Source organism: Passer domesticus, chromosome 2, assembly GCF_036417665.1.
Source record: "Passer domesticus isolate bPasDom1 chromosome 2, bPasDom1.hap1, whole genome shotgun sequence".
In the NCBI taxonomy this organism is placed as follows: domain Eukaryota; kingdom Metazoa; phylum Chordata; class Aves; order Passeriformes; family Passeridae; genus Passer; species Passer domesticus.
The window spans coordinates 71,920,552-71,940,418 of NC_087475.1; the positions used below are offsets into that span (position 1 = coordinate 71,920,552).

The following is a 19,867-nucleotide window of genomic DNA, read 5'->3' on the forward strand; positions in this document are numbered from 1 at the left end:
GAATTCTACTTGTGTAACTGAGTATATGTTCCAATTTGATGTAACAGTTTAATTTAATCATTGCTTTAATATCACTGATATAATGACATTGGCTGTCCATGTTTACTTTTACCTTGAAAAGGACTGTCACTTTACAGTTCGAGGAGGCAGGCTAAAGGAAAATGGAGAGTACCAACTACCTGTAGTTGTTCTTATGCTGAGCCTTCCCAATTCAACAAGGGGTACACCAACGCTACTGAGTCCTGGCATGATGGAGAATCTGTTCCATGAAATGGGACATGCTATGCATTCTATGCTAGGAAGAACTCGGTACCAACATGTCACTGGTAAGAAAATTATAGTAGTGATTTTTTTGTTCTAGTCAAATGTATAATTTCCAGAAGAAAGGTGTAGATTTAAAAAAAAATTAAAAATAGAACAAAACAAAATAATAAAAAGAGTATGAATCAAAAATAGTTGTCATGTTAATAGTTCTATACCTTGATGATTTGAGAACACAGTATCAGATCTGCAGATATTATGTAAAACTCAACCAAACAACACCTGAATATTCTTTTTCTAATAAGAATTTGGTGTTTGTATCTCTATATACTGTTGATCTTTATTCTGTTGGTGGTATCCACTCTTTCAAGTTTGTCTTATGTGGAGTTCATAATCATTGGAATAGTTGGAGGTTGGGAAATAGGTTGTACCTACTGTAAAACCACTTGGAATCCTGGGTTGGAAATGACTTAGGAAAATGAATGAAAGAAAATTAGTGAATTAGGTCTCGCAAAGAGTAGTGAGGGTATTGGCTGGCAAGTCTCTGGCTTCTATAACTTCCTGCAGTTGTGACAAACAGGTCAAACACCCATGCTGGCTAAGGCTGCTTGGCATGCTACTTTATTACCTGTGGACAGCTTGGTATATTCTTTTTCCATACTGTGCTGGAACTCTCAAGTGCAGTAGACATTTATTTATTAAAAACAAACAAACTATGAAACAGGTGAGAGTGTGAATCCCTTCTCTGAAGAATTAGTTTTTAAATACGTTTTACCATTTTTATGCTAATAATACAAAGGGGTGTTAATGTTTTATTAATAGATACCTTTGCACCCAGTGGCAAAATACTCTTTTTTTTAAGTTGTCCATTTAAAATTAAAGTTGACTGAACTGTTTTATAAGTATGCCACTGCTGGACATTGTTAAAACAGATGAACAGTGTATAATTCCTTCAGTATGAGCTCCGTGTAGTCTTTGTGACAGCTAAGGGCTCTCCCCCACTCCTTCCACTCATATAGCCTTGCTCATCTTGAGCTACAGGAATGCTTATAGGCCCAAAATAGTCACTTTGGTGTGAGTTCTCCTCTTGTGCTGAATCATGTGTTTCTGCATGTCAAACTCTTGAAGGGGCAGGAAGTGGGTAATTGTGAGGCTCAGATTTTCCAGGAGTCCCTGTGCATGGTTTCTGTGTTGCCTTAGCTCCAGGCAGTCCTGCATCCCAGAGGATTTCACTCCAGATCTAGCATTGCAAAAGCAGCATTGGAGGTTGGAGGTCAGTGGTATTGTTTCTGTAGAGAATCCTTTTTTAATGGATTTGGAATGTGTAAAAATCAAAGGGCTCATCCCAGGGATGTCTGTTAGGGGCTGTCTGCTCTCATGGAACACAAGGGTGGTAAAGTATGGAAACAATATGAATACAGGCTATTGTGAGCACAAGAAAATTAGACATTCTAGTAGAGATGAGCTGAATTATTTGACATCTTTCCTTCTCTCTTGCCTTACTTTTCTTTAATTCAGAACTATACAGTGCAGATCATGCATTTTCAGAATATAAGGAGAATTTTTGCTACCAAATGGATTTTTCATTAGTGGTGCAGGAACAGAATCACGGTTTTATGTGTCAATGCAGAAGTGCTTATAGCTAATGTGTCTGTGAAAAGGTGCAGTGTGATTTGAAATCACATCAGAGCTGTATCTAACAGCTGTAAGTATTAGAATGGTAAAGGTACTGGTGAAACCTCATGTAGTGTTTGGGCATGTTCATTTTGTGTCTGGTCTGAAGGTGAATTCAAACTGCAGCAGGTACAGAGAACTAGAATGGATAGTTTCTTAGACTTTATCTTGCCTTTGGATAATGATGGCTTAGAGAGGATATAGTTTCTCTCAATTTAGTAGGTAAAAACCAGTGCGATAAATGCTATTTATGTTAAGAGCAGTATCAGTCTGAATCACTGAATGTAAACAGATAAGATTGAAAATTAGAGAAAGGTTTGTAGAGGTCAAAGGAATGATTTTAAAAACCAGTCTTCAAATAATAGTAAAAGCAGACTGGGATTTAAGACTGATTCTGAATGTTGACATTGTCTCTGGCAGACTGGTGTAGAGGTGATGACCCTGTGGGTCCACTACGAAAGCAACAACTTTTCTATTGCTAACTTTAAGATAGAAATTAGAAATTCAGCTTTGATTTGGCAATGTTTTATGCTTTTTAGTAACTTTCATTGGGTAAGATGCTGATAAAGATTAGAATAAATTAAAGTTTTTGGTAAAGTGCTTTTTGAAAATAGGAACAGCTGAGATATTACCTCATTGCACTTACATAGAACATGTCTTCAATCTGCAAGAGTGTTCCTTGAATGAATGACTCGGAATCATAAAGTGAGGTTAATATAAAGCATAAGAAAGCTCAGCAAACAGATGGAAGCTAAAACTTGTAACTGTGAATGGGATTAAGGCAGAGTTTTATTTACATTGTAGTTTAATTTAGGTTTAGGACACTTAAATAGATTTGGTGTTTCATGTTGGGCCAGTTTGGCTACAGTCTGGTTTAGTTTAAAAAGGGTGTGATCCAGAGCTTTATAAGGTGCCTCACCCAGCTGTTCAAATATTTTGTTTTACTTTGTGATTTATAGTTAAATGTGTAGGATTATAATGAAGCTTTTCTGGCAGTATGTACAATAATGGAAATAAAATATTGACTTAATAAATGAAAGAACATTAAAGTTCACCAAAAGTCCAAACTGAAAGTTGCAAAACCTTTTGGGAAGAGTTAACTATTTGTTAGTGAAAATAGCAGATGCTAATTTGTACAATTATTCTACCTCTAGGAACCAGATGTGCTACTGATTTTGCTGAAGTTCCCTCAATTCTGATGGAGTACTTCGCAAATGACTACCGAGTGGTTAACCAGTTTGCAAGGCATTATAAAACAGGACAGGTAGGGAAAAAATGTGAAATTTTGAAAATAGGAAAAAATGTATGTAGGAAAATAATCATCTTTATATGTGTTATTAATTAATAATGTTTAAAGTAGAAATAAAAATGGATAAAATTATTTTAGTATTACAATTTCAGTTATTCAGAAAAAAATGTTCATATTGTCATTGCAAAAAAAAAAAAAAGTAATCTGTGGAAGAATACTAGGGTCTTATATCCTAGGTTCCAATTACATATTTAAAACTTTCAGCCTTTTTTTTCCTACAAGGTATAGTAGGTGAACAACTGTTGTGTGAATCAAGTTGTTTGGAATGATTTAATATAATTACAGGTAAGTTATGACAAAAATAGCATTTGTCATTGAATTCTCTAAAGTCTGTCTTAAAACAAAGCTCAGGTAGCGAATCATGGATGCAAATGGACATGATCTACAGTGTTTCAAAATTTCCATTTTTAGCACAGTGGAGGGCAGTGAGTTAAATATTTTGTGATGAAAAATATACTGCTCTATTTAGGATTATATTAGCGTTAGTTAGATTCTGTCAGTCATGAATTTCTGCATTAAAACTCTGATGCCTTTCTTACATGAAATTATTCTTTATCAGTCTATTGCAAGGATCTGCTTTCTGTATTTGGAAAGCAGTGCTCTTTGGAACAAGGTGACTTCTGGTGGTCAGTTTAAGATATGCTAATAGAAGATGATTTATATTTATACAGACATTTCAAAAATTCCTTCTAAGTTGTGTAGTGTTATACTTCATTGGAGCTTTTTATCCAATACTAAGCATTCAGTGAATTTCAGTATTATGGTATGGAATTAATGTTTGCCTCCATTGAAGAGTTAGGAAAATATGGTGTTTAGCTTCTATTTTAATAGATACTGTCTGAAAATTTTGCTCTGTAATTTTTCTCTTTTTTTAATTTTTTTTTTTTATTTGCAAGAGAGCAATCATTTCTGCTGAATTTATTGTACTAAGAAGGGTCTCTTTGAAACCTGTGAATTAAACTCAGTTCATTTGTCTACTTGTTGATCATTATCTACTTCCACACACAGAAATAGGCCTTTCTGATTTCTCTATAAAGTTCATGTAGTGTTTAAACAGCATGGAGTTAATCTGATTGCATATGAGTTCAGAGAATGAGCTTCACTAAAACATCTGAAAGAGATTTGTAGAACATTATTTATGACTTTGTATTTTCCAAATGACTTGACAAATCTAAACCATGTTTAGTTTCAGAGCAAAAGCTAAGAACCAGACACTATGTCCCATTTGGCATTTTCATAAACTACTTCTGTTTATTGGTGGTGAAATCTTCCCCTTTAAGAGAGCAATTGAGAGAGGTTTGATGTAAAAATCCAGTCTTGAAGGGGGCAAGAATGGATTATGCTGGAAGATGAGAAGAAGAGCCTGAAAATTCTCTGTGGCTCTTCAGAGCATTACATTCCATCTTTTTAATTGTTTTTCTTTTAATGTTGGAATGCATTTTTAAGCCATTATCCAACATCTCTAAACTGCTTTTGCTAAGCTGACTTTAAGGATCTGATATCAGATTTCTATGTTTGTCATTTAAATACAAATAGATTGAAGCAATCTTTTCTGTCGTGTATATGTTATGAAGTAGTTTGACTTGAAAATCCTATATCTCTTACATTTTCAACTTCACAAAGATCTGTTTGGGACTTAATTTCTCTGCTTGTTCCCTGATTAATTCTTTTGTTGTGCAAATAGGAAATTGGATAATTTTTTTGTTTCTCCAATTTTTGATTTATATGTAAAAAAATGAGTCCACTTTACCTCCTTTTCCAGGGGAAGTAAGGAAGGTGGACAAAAAGGGTAAAATGTGAAAATTGTGAAACCATTTTATCAGTATGTTGTTCTCTATGAGAACTTCCATTAATATTCTTCTTATGAATTAAGAGACTGAGCTTTTCTATGCTAGAAGGCTGCTAGAAAGCTCTTTCCTGCACCAGCTACACCAATGGAGCTCTGCTGGATGTTGGCAGAAGGTGGACTTGCTACTGACCTAGTTTGTGTTGGTGGCAATGCAGATAATTTGACAAAGCGTCTTTCTTTTTTCATTGCTACATCTACACTAGTTTTTGCATGTAAATTTCAGGTGGTGTGGTTTCTAATGTTCTACTAAACATAACTGCATCAGAAAAACTTGCCAGTGTAATGTCATCTTATATTAGCCATTGCTATAAAAGTCAGTTGTAGAAGGACTCATTTTTGAGGATCTGCACTTAGAATCAGTGCTTATGCTTGTGGGAATAGGAGGGGAAAGAGGTGTTTTGATTATTAGAACATGTGAACTGTTGAAAATTGCATTTCAGGACAAGAAATTGGTGGGCAGACCTTCAAAGATGAGAGTTCATTTAGATGTAGATCATGAGATTCTGGTCCAAACTGTCTTGACTCTGCCTTCTGTCTCTTTTGAAAGGTTGTGCTGTTGAATGTTGAAGAGTGACAAAGCTTGCAAGCTCTTCTGTCAAAAGGAGCAGGTCTTTTGAAGTTAGTTGGAAAAGCTGGCCAGTAGAAATCTATTTGTTTCAAGAAAATAGCAAGCCTTGTTTTCCTTTCATCGAAAAGATGACTCAAACCAAAAAATCCTTGAGATAAATGAATAAAGAGAGAGGACTATAATAATTAGTTACTAAAGTTGGATTAGTCAGGTAAGCTCATGAAGTCAAGCCATAGCAAAATGAGGGCATTACAGTACTTAAGCAGACAGTCTGGTGCATGGGTGCCATTCTCTACCAGTGATTTTGTTTAATTCCATTTGTAAAGTGCAGAGGTACACGGTAGGTCTGAGCTAAATAATTTGAAGCTTGTGTGTCTCTGGAGGCTCTCTTGAACAAAGGCCAGTGTTTCAGTTGTTCAAATTTGAACTGAGTTCATTTTTCACAGAGATGGAATTACAAAGACAGTTTTGTATTAGCATGATCGCAAGAATAAGCCCACAGATAGTACAGTTGCATTGTGTTGCGATTACTACACAATGGTAAGGAGTTAAGCATGCTTTGGATCACAGGGAATTCTTTTCTTTTAGCCACCATGAAAAACATGCTGAAAAATTCATTCCAAGATCTTAAAGTTACTTAATGGAGAAGGATAGAAGAGTGGACTCAAAGTAAAGTGTGTAGTGTTTAAATTTTAAAAATTGAATGGTTATTCAACGACATAGTTTTAGGCAAAGCTCTGTGAAGTCTTTCTTTTAGAAAGAAGATGACAGTCTTATTCTTGTTTTATCAGAGAGTTCATCTTTCAGGAGAAGTGAAGTAAGAATGCTGATACCTTTTTAAAATTCATTCAGCAGCTTATTAAGCCACTGTGTGAGATTGTAATGGAGCAAGGAGGAATAGTTTCTACTGTCTGAAACATTTCAGGCTCCAGTTCAAGACCTCAGTGTATCTATGTGCATGACATTACAGAAACATACTTTAGAGTGGAGTTGTGATCTTTGAAAAACTCTCTGGAGTCAAATTCTGTTTCCCTGAAATGTTAAGATCCAAAAGGTGTTTTAAAATAAGTGACTTCTTTATCAATTTAAATTCTTTCGATTTAATCTAATTTTGGCAGTGTTTTTCTGGTGCCAAACTCTGCTTGGCTATGTGAATTATGATCACAACACAATCTTTAAGCCAGGTTAGTAACACTGATAGATTTAAGAAAGACTTAATGTTTTTTCCACCTTTGCCTTTTTGTCAACAGGTGGTCATAAGAGCGATCTGTACTTTCTTCTTGATTTTACTTTAATTTTCTTCTTGATTCTTTTGATTTTTTGCCTTATTAAATTCTTTGGTTCTATACCCTGCTTGACCTAGCTAACTTTTGACTTGGAGAAGAGGTTGCAAGCCTTAGCAAGAACTGCATTAAGCAGCTGTGCAGGCAGAGAATTTTTCTTACCTGTTTCAACTTTGAGGTTCTAGAGTCAATTGATAAAATTTTCTTTACTTAGGTGTAACTTCTCTAAAGCTGGGTTTTTATTCTGTGGACATTGTTTGTCTGGAATTCATATAATTTGCAGAGAATCTAAACTTATGGCTCTGCCATATTTGTAGACTTTCTTGGATTATTTCTTGAATGCTTCAACACACTATAAAAGCATAGGTATGATTTTAGAGTCAAGTTTAATACCTAGCATCTATAACATAGAGATGCTAGGTAAAACTTGACTCTATACAAGTTCTACAACTTCTAGTATCTTTCTTAATATTTTAGCAAGAATGCAGTTATTTTAACCGTATTTCATTTGTTTGGTTAAGGAAGCTGCTAAGGAAAAAAAAAGTTTGTTAGGAAAACATCTCCTAAAAAGCTTCAGCAAGTGGTGGAAGAAGTGTAAGGTCAAGCATTTGTAGACAGATGTTCCTAAAAATCTGGCATTGAAAAGTCTTTGGATGTATTTGCAGACATCTGGATGGAAAGTCAAAAGGTTTTTTTATAATGACATGAAAAGTGTTTCTGACTTTTCAGTATGTGGTGGCATGGATAATTTTATTGCCACAGATGTGGAATAAATTTAACTTTGTTAAAAATTTCAAAGGGTAGATATTTACTGTTCAGTACAACTAAATATTTTTATGTGGGTTAGGGTAGAAGGTCTGATACTGTCTCAGTTGAAGTTATGAAAACCCAGTATTATTAAGCTCAGTATTATGAGTTATATGATGTGGGAGGGCTTTAACTGCCCCAGTCTGCTCTTTATGTCTAAAAATAGTAATAACATCTTTAATAGGCATATAAGGGAATACGGAATCAGTTTATAGAAAAACAAACAGATTTCACTTAGTGATTTCTCTATTGCTTTGTGGATTAATGCTGATATCTTAATAGGCCATTTAATGCTTTGCTTGGCAAATATTTCCTTCCTCAATGCAAAGCACTTCAAATGTGTTTTATTTCCACCAGGGATTTTTTTGCATCTTCAACCTCTTCTAGTAATTAGTTATTTAAACACAATTTACAAATATACAATAAGTCTAAATGTGGCCTGTTTTTTGTTTTTTTTCAAGCCACTACCAAAAAACATGGTGTCAAGACTGTGTGAGTCAAAAAAGGTGTGTGCTGCAGCTGATATGCAACTCCAGGTATGTGTTTTACCTTCTAGTTTCTACCCTCTATTCAGCACTTACAAAACATATTTTTGTTTTTATAATTTGACCATATTTTTTATTTTAATGTAGATGTGTTATCTAAGTATATGAAAATTAATGAAAATTAATTAATTTTTATATTAATTGTTATGTTTGTTTTTCTGAACATATTCTGTGTTGTCTGCTTAAACCTAAATGCTTATATCTATAGGAAAATATCATGAAAACCACAGCTTTTGAAAATGGTTGGATTATCAGAATTCCAAAATGTAGTTTAAGATCGAATTCTTGAGTAATGGAATTATTTAAGGAGAACTTGAAGTAGAAGAAGTATTGTGTACCTTGGATCATTAAAATACAGTAGGACTGAGAGATACAGGCTACCATAGTAAAATCAAACCAGCATGCCCATTTACTAGAATGTGATTTGAGCTCCTTGTCTTCTGCATCTCCAGATGAAAGTGGCCACTTGTCACATCAAAATTGCTGGCTGAGCTGTAAGGATGTAAGACTTCTCTCTCACAGTGTTAGGAGAAGTAACTACGTTCATAAACCTTTATTTTCTGTGGGTAGGTGTGATTGATCAGTCATCTCTATAAACAATCAGTGATGCTGTTCTTTAAAGGAAGTAAAGGAAATCAGATTTCTATCTAGAATGGTATTTGGCCTTTTTCAGTCCTGTAACAGCAGTTCTCAGATGTGTACAGTAGCATTAGCATCCAGCCAAGTTTTTTCTACAATAAGCATTTGTCTGTGCTTAGTGTGCTACAAGTTTTTGCTGTTTGATTTTGTTTTCTTCTTTGTTTTACCTTAAGCCCAAAGCATATAGTTTTTCCTTCTACAATTAACCTGGTGTTCAGGTGAGATAACTCTGCTGGTACCTTAGTGAAGGTTAGTTACTGAGATGTGGAAAGAAATATATTTACAGATCTTTGGTATTTCTTCCTTTGAGAAGTGGCCAAATTATCACAACCCTGTCTACAGACGTGAGCTGGGCTGGTTAACTGAAGTTGATCTGAAAGAGAAACTTCAGTATTTGCAGTTTTTCTGTGCAGTTACATAGAAAACTTTAATCAGAAGTTTGGAGTGTGGACCTGTAAGTTGTATACATGTTATTTACACTAATATCAAAGCCAGACTGAACACTGTTTTCAGTGTATACATGTATTTTTCATTGGTTAAACTTAATGGACTTTTAGTTTGTGCTTTCCACTGCAGTGCTGGCTGTCAGCAGCCAGTGTTGGCTGGGCAGGTGCTACCTGTGGCTATACCTCCATGACATGAAAAAATAATTGCACTTTCTCAACAGGCCTGATTTAAAAACGGACACTGCTGGCTTTGAAAGATTCTCATATAGATGTCTGATAATCCAGAAAGAATGTGGGCAAGAATATAAATAATTAATACAGGAGGTTTTTATTGGGGGGAAAAAAAATCTGGATTGAAATAAAATTTATACTGTCAATGCTTAATTGTGGACTTTTACTCATGGGGGCACAACACATGTACAGGTTAGTAACCACCAAAGTGTTGATCAGGACCTTTGACATGCACCCTTTCTTTTCTGGGTTTCTGTCCATAACAGCTATGTATCAGTCTGACAGATTTCTTTCAACTTTTTATATGTATTTGCTGTAATCTTGTCAAGGTTTGAGACCAAGTTGGCATTGTGGATGCTAAATGGACTCAGATATCAAGCAATATAAGTCACAAATATATTCACAGGTGACATGGCCTCCCTGTTCTGTGGTGCAGAAGAGATTATTCCAAAAGGAGAAGTCATTGCATCAGTTGCTTGTGGTGGGGCTGTGCAATGTCCCTGCTGTTGTTGGCCCTCAGCTGCTCCTGGGGCCTCTTTAGAGTCTATCTTGGAGTCATTCCACACCCTGTGGCTAAAGAACACCCACTTCTGGTGGGCTCAAGTTCCCGTGGGTGCCTAATGATTGACTGGTGCTGGCAGTGATGCAGTAATTTAGCAGGCTGCTTGCCATCACATTTTTCTTGTGTAAATTAAGTTAAACTAGCTTCAATGCATGCCAGATGACCACAATGCCATATTGAATAATATTATTAATTTCCTACTTTCAGCACTGTGTTTTTGGAGATGCCAGGTGTAAAACCTGCAGAAATGTGCACTCATTTCAAAGAGACAAATTGGCAAAGCTGTTCTGTTGAATAATTCAAATAAACGTCCCAGAGAAGTTGACTACATGGCAAATGCAAAGCTAATACATTCCATTTTAGAAGTGCATATTGTAAGTTATGCAAATTAAAAAGTATAATAATTAATTGAAGCAAAATATATTTTAATTTGCAGATGCCAAAATATATACGTGCTGCTAGCTATATACTTGAAAATACTGGGAATGATGTTTCCAATACCATTCCTTCAGACTTTGCAAAGACTATATTCTGTATTGATGGCTAGATGCTATGTTAGCTATATTTGACCTTTGAAAGTAGAAAAAATGCTGACAAATATTCCAGCAGTGTGGAAAACACCTGGAGGTTCTTCTTCTGTGGTCTGTTCAGAAAATAAGTCTATTGGCACATGAAAGTAAGAAATATTGCTGATTTTTCATAACTATAATACCTCTGAATTTTCTTTTAGGTCGTGTAATCAGTTACTCAGAAGGAAAGATAGGAGAGTCCATACATCTTCTCCTAAGGCTTTTGCCAGGCAGATTGAATCCCAGAGTCTTTCAGTCAGTAGTAACTACACTGGAAAATGCCTAAAATTGTGCATATTAATGCTATTAAGCAGACAAGGAGCTAGAAAGAACTGGAATCAAGTGAAACTAATAAATACCAATGTAAGTGCAAAATAGACAGACAGTATGAAGATTAATGAGTATTTGATAATGTTTTTTATTTTTACTTCTTTTCAGAAATTTGTTTTAATGAAATGAGAAATAATCTGCTTGATATTAAGTATTAGCTTGCTTTTCAGCAGTATCATCTAAAATCCTGTGGTCCTGGGATGTGTTTCCCTTTCCCATTTCAAAGGCCTGTGTAAACACACAGAACTGTGGTTTGTAGATGGAAATGCATGTGGGTATAAAGTTCATCCAAGTTTATTTTCAGGGATGGTTTTTTTAACCGTGCTGTCCAGGTGGCCTGGCTCATAGCTTTCTTCCCACACTGTGTATATGCCAGGATCAAGGGAGAGCTTATAGCTGACTTCAGTGACTCATTTCCCTGTCACCACATTGTTCTTTAGGCAGAACATTTCACTGGCCTTTAGTTGACATTTCCCCACTTCCTAGCTGTGAGTTGAGCTTTTGCTCCTTGACCACAAACTACTTCACTCCAAATTTTACTTTAGAGAAGGTCCCCTGCAGTACCCCCATCTTGTGAAGGACACTGAAGGGCAACTGCAGACTGGTCCAAACAATCATCTCCAAAGATGGGAGATAGAAAAAAGGGGGTCAAGGCTGTGCTGAAGCTTGAAGCTAAAGTCTGTTGTCAGATGCTGAAGTGCCTCATGTTTGATTTAGGTTTTGTAGAGAGGACAGGGGAAGTTAGTGTGAAATGACTACTGCAGTTAGAAAGGTCTAAGGTGACAGGAGAAAGTGAGCTTTTTAGGACTATTACATGAGGTAATTTTCGGGTCTATTCACGGTACTTACTGTGGGTCATACTCTCAGTCACCCTTACTGTCATAAACCTGTAGCTTTTGTTAAACTGTGTAAAAAAAGAAATGAATAGGATTCTAGTGACTAGGATTGCAAAGCCATTGTAAAGCCTCTTTCTCTTCTTAGGTAAATAAGAGTAAAAAAAGTACTTTTGCAGTGTAGTGTAGATTTCTCTTTATATTTTTAGTCTGAACAGATGTTTACTGGCTACTCTGTATTTGTAGATGGACAATGTTGAGTGCTTACATGTCTAGTTCAGTGTTGCTGCCTGAGACATAAAACTTGCAATGTCATTAATGAGTGATCATGCAAATTGAGTCTTACTGACCTCTCTTCTCATTAGCCATGGCCATGGCTAATGAGGAGAAAGCAGGAAATCTAGGAGTAGCTCCTGCAAGTCACAGTTTATTCACACCCCCCCACGCTTAGAACTCTCAGTTTTTCTTAGAAAAAAATCATTGTGCACACTTGTTATTTGCCAGGAGAGACTGTCAAAGGGTTTATCAGAATTCTATATGTTAGTAGACAGCTTATTCAAACAGAAGGATTATACTCCTTTAGAAACAGTAACTATTTTGGTGAAACTACATGTTGTATCCAGCACAAATAAAAAGATTTTGAATTCTGATAGATTACTAAAGAGTTAAGAATCATTTGTACTAACATTTCATAATAAAGAATCTTTTCAGAGGTTCAAGGTGTTGTGTTATTTAGGTAACATAAAATGTCCAAACAACTTTTTTTTTTCCATAAAATTCCATGGTTATAGTTCCTGGAACAGTGTGTTTATGCCATTGGGGATGGTATTGCAACCTGGGAGTGTGACTGAGCCTGAATCTCTAGCCAGATTATTTGCTTCATTCCATGCAAAAAAGCTTTTTGAGGCTCCTTATTGTCAACTTTCGTATGAAGTGTGCTGACCACAGGATGACCTGACTTCTTCTCTTAAGCATCTGGATCCATCAAACTACTAAAAAATATTTTGTGTTGTAGAGCAATGGATGTCCTCTGTCTTTCTTGCACTTCCACAAAATAGGGAATCTTCATACTAAGAGAAAAGGCTGCAATAATTTCTGTCCATGCCTGTTTCATGTTTTTTGTTACTGTTCCAGAGACTCTGCTTTGCTGTCTTTGCTTGGAAAGTCTTTTTAATGGTGCTGCTTTCCCACCCTCTGAACACCTTGTTCAGTTTTTTGGTCATGCACCTGTATTTTGCTGTAGTTCACATGCATAAAAATTGCTTATGGAGCAGCTCTTACGTCTGGCAAAGTACGCTCCTGATGCAGTGTGCTTTTAGCTAAGCTTACACTTAAGGAATTTATTGCTCTGATGGTGAGAGCTAAAATAAAGGAAAGATCAGCCTTAGTACTACACTGTTTCAGGGCTCTAGCAGAAAGGCAGTAGTGTCCACAGCTCTGTGTAGTGGGCATGGTCCTTTTACATCAAAGGTAGGGCTTGATAATCTTGGAGGCCTTTTCCAGCCTCATTGATTCTGTAATATTCGTAACATAATTCTTATGTTCACTGCCTAAGCCATAACTTGCCCGTGCAGGGGTGAAGTGTTATCATGGCTACATGTACACATCTTGAAATAGCTTATTTTGCAGTATCCACTTAAGTAACTTTAAAATAATTAACTTAAAAATAGGAGGTTTTATTAAATCTATTTAAAAATACTTTTCTTGAAAAGGGGAATTGCTGGAGGGTCTTAGGGACAGATCTTAATTTATTTAAAAAGTGCAGACAAGTTAGTACTTCCAGTGTACTAAATGATGTAAACATTGATTTATAAAAGGTCATGGTGGTTGGTGTACTCCAAAAACTGTTTCTCTCCTTGTATAACATTAGTATGTTATATACTAATTATAGAAGATTTCCAAACCATATCTGTTTAAACTATTCCCTCTCCCTAGTCCATCTCTCACGTTCTTTTCTTTGTGTCTTTTTTGGTTTTCATATGCCAATAACATGTGCCAAAGACAAATGTATTTTCTCTCTTCAGGTTTTTTATGCTGTCTTGGACCAAATCTACCATGGTAAACACCCTCTAAAAAAGTCAACCACAGAAATTTTAAAGGAAACACAGGAGAAAGTTTATGGACTGCCATACGTACCCAATACAGTGAGTAGCAACAGAATAACTGTAAAAGCTGCACCTTTTCTTTGGTAGCATAATAACACCCCTTCCTCTCTCTGACCCTTGCCCTGCACACTCATGTGTTTACTGCTGTATTGTTATACTGAAAGAGTTTTCTTTCTTTCACTCACTTTATCCAGAAAGGGATGTTTTTGTATAAATGTAGGTTTTTAATGATGAAATTCATTACCTTGCCTTCATTTTCTTGGTAAAGAAGGCACTGGAAACAATATATTGGAAAGAGGGTTTATTTGAGCTTTTAAAAGGCTGCTTATAAAAGGCAGCAAAACACTGTGCTGCACATTGGTGTGTGTATGCTGTCATCATGAGAGAAAGTGTGAAGCAGGAAACGGAAGTGTGTTCTTCTCACTGCATTCCTGTGACCTTTGTCATGTCATTTATACTTTCATGTGTGATCTGAAAGTGAAGAAGTCTGGAGTTCTACTGAGCTATCTTAATTTTGATCTTCATCACGACATGCGTTTGTTCTGCACATCATGTGACAGCCAGAGGTGTAGTTTGTATACAGCGGTCATGGGATTTCCTGGTCTGTGTGAAGCTGAATTCCTGCCTGGAGCTTGCCCCCCCCCAGTCACTGTTTGTCACTGTGGTCAGAATACCCAAATGCTTTTGCTGCTTCACAGGAAGTGTACTTTTCTCCTTAGCAAAATGTCTTTCCTTTTCTGAGATGGTGTTGGGAGATCCATTTCCTTGTCATAACTGTACTTCCCCTGCTCACCCCTCCAAAAGAGTGTAACATCTTATAGTGAGGCTATGATAATTTTGAAGTAGGACAGCAGGTTTTGGCCTGGAACTTAATCCCAGCAAAATATACTGTGAATTTCTGAATAGTCAGAAAGTCTGTGTTTATATTTATTGAATGTAAAATTAGTGTCAAGAACTGTAAGACAGTTTAAATTTCAGTAAAACATTGTGAAAAATTGCATTAGGATAACATCAGTACTCTATAGAGTATTTAATGTCTGTAGTTTGTCTTGCTGTCCTTCGCTGTTTCTCATTCTAAACTTGAGACATATTTGCACGTTTAATTTGTAGTCCAGTTAAAAAAAATAAAAGCCTCGAAGTAAAGGTTGGGGTTTTTGAGTGAAAAGAATGTTTCTTCCTTTCATTTGATTTCAGAGCTAGACATTGAAATACAGTCGTAAGGACCAGGGTATTTTTTTTGTTTGTTATTTGGCTAGGTACTTATAAAGCTGGCAGAGAAAACAAAGTGTTTTGATTATTTGAATTTATCTGTTCTCTATACATTTAGATTACATTATGTATTGTTAAGTCGGGCTTCTGTATCTTAAGTTAGTGCTGTTGGATAAGACTATTTCTTCCTTAGCACTAGTGTGATTTTTCTGTAGCAGCATTGTCTGTCAGAGCTGCAAGCATCCATTATTATCTCTTCCTGATGAACCCCAATTCTGTTTTACTGCTATTGACAGGCAAGTAAACTGTGTAAATATCTTCTGAATGTACTTGGTTGGGCTTCAGTCTTATTGTGCAGACTTATTTCCTGGAGTAGAGCCGCAGAATGTGTCTTCTGTCATTTTCAGGCACAGCTCGGATAATAGGACAATTTAAATGTGTCTTTTTGTTACAGTGCTTTCAAAATGGGGCATATAGACTACATCTAGGGTGTAAAAGCTGCTGCTGCACCCATGGGGTGTATCTATTTAAGGTAAACCTAAGCATCACGTGTTATGTGCCAGCAGAAGGAGGGATAGTGCAAAAGAAGTCCTGTTGAGAGATAGTGGAAAATAAGTCCAGTTGAGGTCTGTTTTTGCCATTCAGATTTTGCAAGCACTGGGGCAGCAGGTGTTGCATGCAGCAGTGTTTGCATTGGCTGTGTTGATGCAGGCAGGCACGGGAGCTGGTGCCACATGCAAGGCAAAAAGGAAGTCAGATGGAAGCACGGAGAAACAGCAGCTCACTAGACTTTGTTTGTCTGAATAATGCAAATCTCAATTTCTGGCTGGCCATTGCTTATCTGTTCAAAAGTATACAGAGTTTACTGCTGGCTCCTGGAGAATGAAATTCCCCTGGGAATTCATTGCTGTGTTACTGAATCCAGAAGCTGATGATTACCAGGCAGGGGGCAAGGAAATGTATCTGCCTATTTTTGTAGTGTCTGGCAGTTTTTGTTGCCAGAGGAGATCAGTGTTACTGAGTTTGGAAAGTGAGCAGCAATTTTGCACAGGCTGGATTCTTGAGTCCTTGTGATACCTTTGGAAAGCAACCAGTCTTCTTTCTGATTCTTCTAGGTAAGCAAGATAAACAAAATAGTAATGACCGTACTTTTTCCAGCCATTCCTTCCTGAATGTACATTTGCGTCAAAATCTGTGCACTGTGGGGAATTCAGTACTCTGCTTTTGCTCCAAACTTTTGTTCAAATCATAGTTTATTTCTTATCTCTTGTGAAGACAGTTTTCATTAATTATGGCCTGCCTTGCAGTTGATGATACTGTCTGCTTTTAGAGTGTCTCCCCTGGTCTTCTCTACATTTGTCCCTAGGATGCCCAGAGAGGCTTTTGAAAATGTATCGGGTGACCCTTTGATCAATCTGAGACATGATCAAAGTTTCTTCCCGTAATCTGTTGCTTAGTCCCCTCATGTCCCTGAAGTTCAGACTTGAAAAGTACTTTCCTTTGAGACAGTCATCAAAACTTAATGATATGCCATTGCTAGTCCTTTGCCAAGCATAATAATTTCTGTCTCCTGCTGGGGGCTTGGTTCAATATTGTAGCAGAAAATGAGATACAAGGTAAACAGACTGTACAATGATAGTGGAGTTTGCAGCCTCCTGCAGTTACCGGAAGAGCTCTCAATAATGAAGTAGTACAATAAACACCACCTGCCCAGATCATCATACCTGTATTTTCTTTGTGAAGTAGTTTGAGTTATTAATTCTTATTTTCAGAAAATTATGGACTTACATATTAATTGTCTGTCCATTGTAGTAAGCTTTTCTAATCTGGAATTTTGGTGGGAGATGGTTTGACTGTGAGGAAAAATGGTTTTGAAGAGTGAGGCAAAAGGAATCTGGGTTCTTTTTTAAATCACTGCCAAATAGTCCCTTTTGCATTTTTCAAAATAACATGGTCTTCTGGTAGGCTTTTCTTCCAGAAACAGCTGAATTTCTTGTGTGGTACTTGAATACAAAGTGCAATGATGGAATTAACCCACACACATAATTATAATTACCTTTGGTAGGAGGCAACATGTTGGTATGTAGGGTGCCTTTGATATTTTTTTGGAACACTGAATAATTTGCTAGATGCCTTTTTGTTTTAACGTATTAAAAATACAGATTACTTTAGAAGGACCACCTTTACTGGTACCCTAAAGTGTGCATCAGGTTACAGGTTTAATTATGGCTATATAGTTTTGTCCAGAGTGCAGATTTCTTTGGCAGCATGGCCTATGGTTGCTAGTGTTTGGAAAGACCAAAACACCTGTGAGACCAAAAATGTTAGCCAGCCAAGTTTGCCAACAGAAGACAAGGCAGGTATTGTGAGAGATACCCTAGAGCAAAGATGTGTATGAAAATGGTGTATCACCAGTGTGGTTGTTAGTCTGCCTTCTTCCTGCAGCTGGGAGGACTCTGCCCAGACAGGGATCCTGACCTTGGGAGGCTCCACCTAGGTCCTTGTCTTAACTTGCTATGGTTGTGTCTGTCATGCTCCTGACAAAGGAAATCAATGGATGAGATGCAACCTAACATTTGGAGTGCTTGCTCAGGGAGGCTGTCAGGCACTATGGGAAGATGTGACTTGCCATGGGAGCTGAAAACACAAGTTTTTATTAACAGGGAACATGCAGAGGCATGGGTGTTTGGTCAGCTGAGGAGGAGTTGGTGTCAATAGGCAGAACTGGCTTCTCTACAGAGAGAAAATAGTTTTTGCATCACACATGGTTGCCATGAGCCAAAGCCTTCTGTTTTGTTGTTGTTGAAGAAAATCTGTGTGGAAGAGAGTGTAGTTTTAACAGGCTTATTCCTCAGCCTACTGAGCTGGCAGTTTGGGTGAAGTATCTTGTTACAGAATTTGCCATCTGTGTCCTTGTGGCATCTGTTGTCTTAGGATTTCTTGCTAGGTTTTTGGAGTGACTACTAATGTGCAGTTATATATAACTCTGTTTTTGTATAAAATTTTGTGTGAATATCAGTAATGCATATAAAAAGAATAAATAGACTGAGGAAGCAATGACACAGCTGGCTTAAAGTAAATAAGAGATAACCTTTAACCTCTGATGGTAAAAGTGGTTTTGAATTCTGAAAACTTAACTCAAGTGGTGAACATAAATCTTAAAATTATTGGTAAGGAAGGCTAAGTAGTGGCCACCTATTAAATTGTAAACTGTAATTTCACTTCATATTTATTCTGTCTAGAACCGTCCAAAATTCATTTTAGATTTATTAGGCTAAACTATGATGTAACCTTAGAACCTAAGCAAAACTGAAAGCCACATTAAAGAAAATGAAAAAAAAACAGTTAAAAGGTAGAATGGGTGCTATTGGAAAAGAGCTTTTAAAGAAACAATTCTGGGTGGCAGATGAGGGAGTACAATTTATGGTGCTAATCAAAAAGATGCTAAAAAGAACTTCAGTGGGAGAAAAAGCCTGTATATCTGACTGTATAAGAAAGGGAGGTTATTAGAAAAGTAAAAGCCATATAAAAGTGTGAAAAAAAAATACAGGGTAAATTCTAATGAGCCAGAAGTAAAGCTGTGGAAGTTTCAAGCAGCTTAGAAACCAAACCCAGCAATAATAATTAAAAACAATGCATCAAAAAGAGGAAGGCTGCCAGATATTAACTGGAACACAGCTAAGTGTGATGATTCAAAAGACATTATGTAGTTCCAAGAGACTGAACCAAGGATACAAACCATCCTGATGCAAAAAAGATTTGGCAGTAAAGGACCAAGCCCTTTAAAACTTTATTAAGATAATAAAAAGTAGAAATCATTATATGGCTAGAGATAATTACCAAAAGAACACAAGAATTCAGAACAAAAAAGGCTAGAAATGCTGAGTTGAGAATTACAAGTAGAGAAGGTAATAGAATTCCACAATTACTAAAGAAGCAAGAGGAGAGTGGGAGAAAGAGCAACAGTAAATGTCAGAGAAAGCAGTGATATTCTATTCTGCCTCAACATTTTTTGAACAATAAGTGAATTTTAATTAAGTAAGTAATACATGCAATTTTTGAGATGGATTGAAACAATAATGAGATTACAGAATAAAATAGAATAACTAGATTAGATATAGTCAGATTTTCAGAATATTTAAGCTTGTCAGAACAGTCAGTGACTTGAAGGAATTATCATTCACAAACTCATGAAACTCGCACTTCATGAGTTTGTGAATGATAATTCATACTTCTCTTATGAAGGGAGAAGATCTTGAGAACTGTAGACTAATTGTTCAGATTTTGTCACTCAACAAGTAATAGAAGCAATTATTAAGCAGCTCATAAATACCTTTTATTAAGAACAGTCAAGTGAGCAAAATAACCCCAGTTTTGTTGAGAACTGCCTAAGATGGAAAAAATCCACTTTCTTCCTAAGACCTTGATTAATCTTGGAAACAGGATGTAAGTAATTGATAGCATAACGCTATGCTTAACAAGCTTTCTAACTCTTTCAAATCATAATTGTACAACCAAACTGTAGATTTGTGGCTGAGTCAACACACAGAAAACATGCTGACAAAGCAGGTGGAAGCTTAGTTTCAGACAGGGAGATTTTAAGTGGACATCACCAGGAATCTGTCCAGATTGGAAACAGGAACTATG

General features: G+C 36.4%; 1 protein-coding gene across 2 annotated transcripts in view; it reads left to right on the top strand.

Moving 5' to 3' along the window:
• Positions 1–19,867, top strand: part of MIPEP (mitochondrial intermediate peptidase) — a 65,404-nt gene that overhangs the window by 29,657 nt on the left and 15,880 nt on the right. For both annotated transcript variants that reach the window (XM_064409204.1, XM_064409205.1), the window contains exons 13-16: positions 122–326; positions 3,090–3,199; positions 8,213–8,287; positions 13,931–14,050. In XM_064409204.1, coding sequence (XP_064265274.1) covers positions 122–326; positions 3,090–3,199; positions 8,213–8,287; positions 13,931–14,050 — 510 coding nt within the window. The remainder of the gene's footprint in view (positions 1–121; positions 327–3,089; positions 3,200–8,212; positions 8,288–13,930; positions 14,051–19,867) is intronic.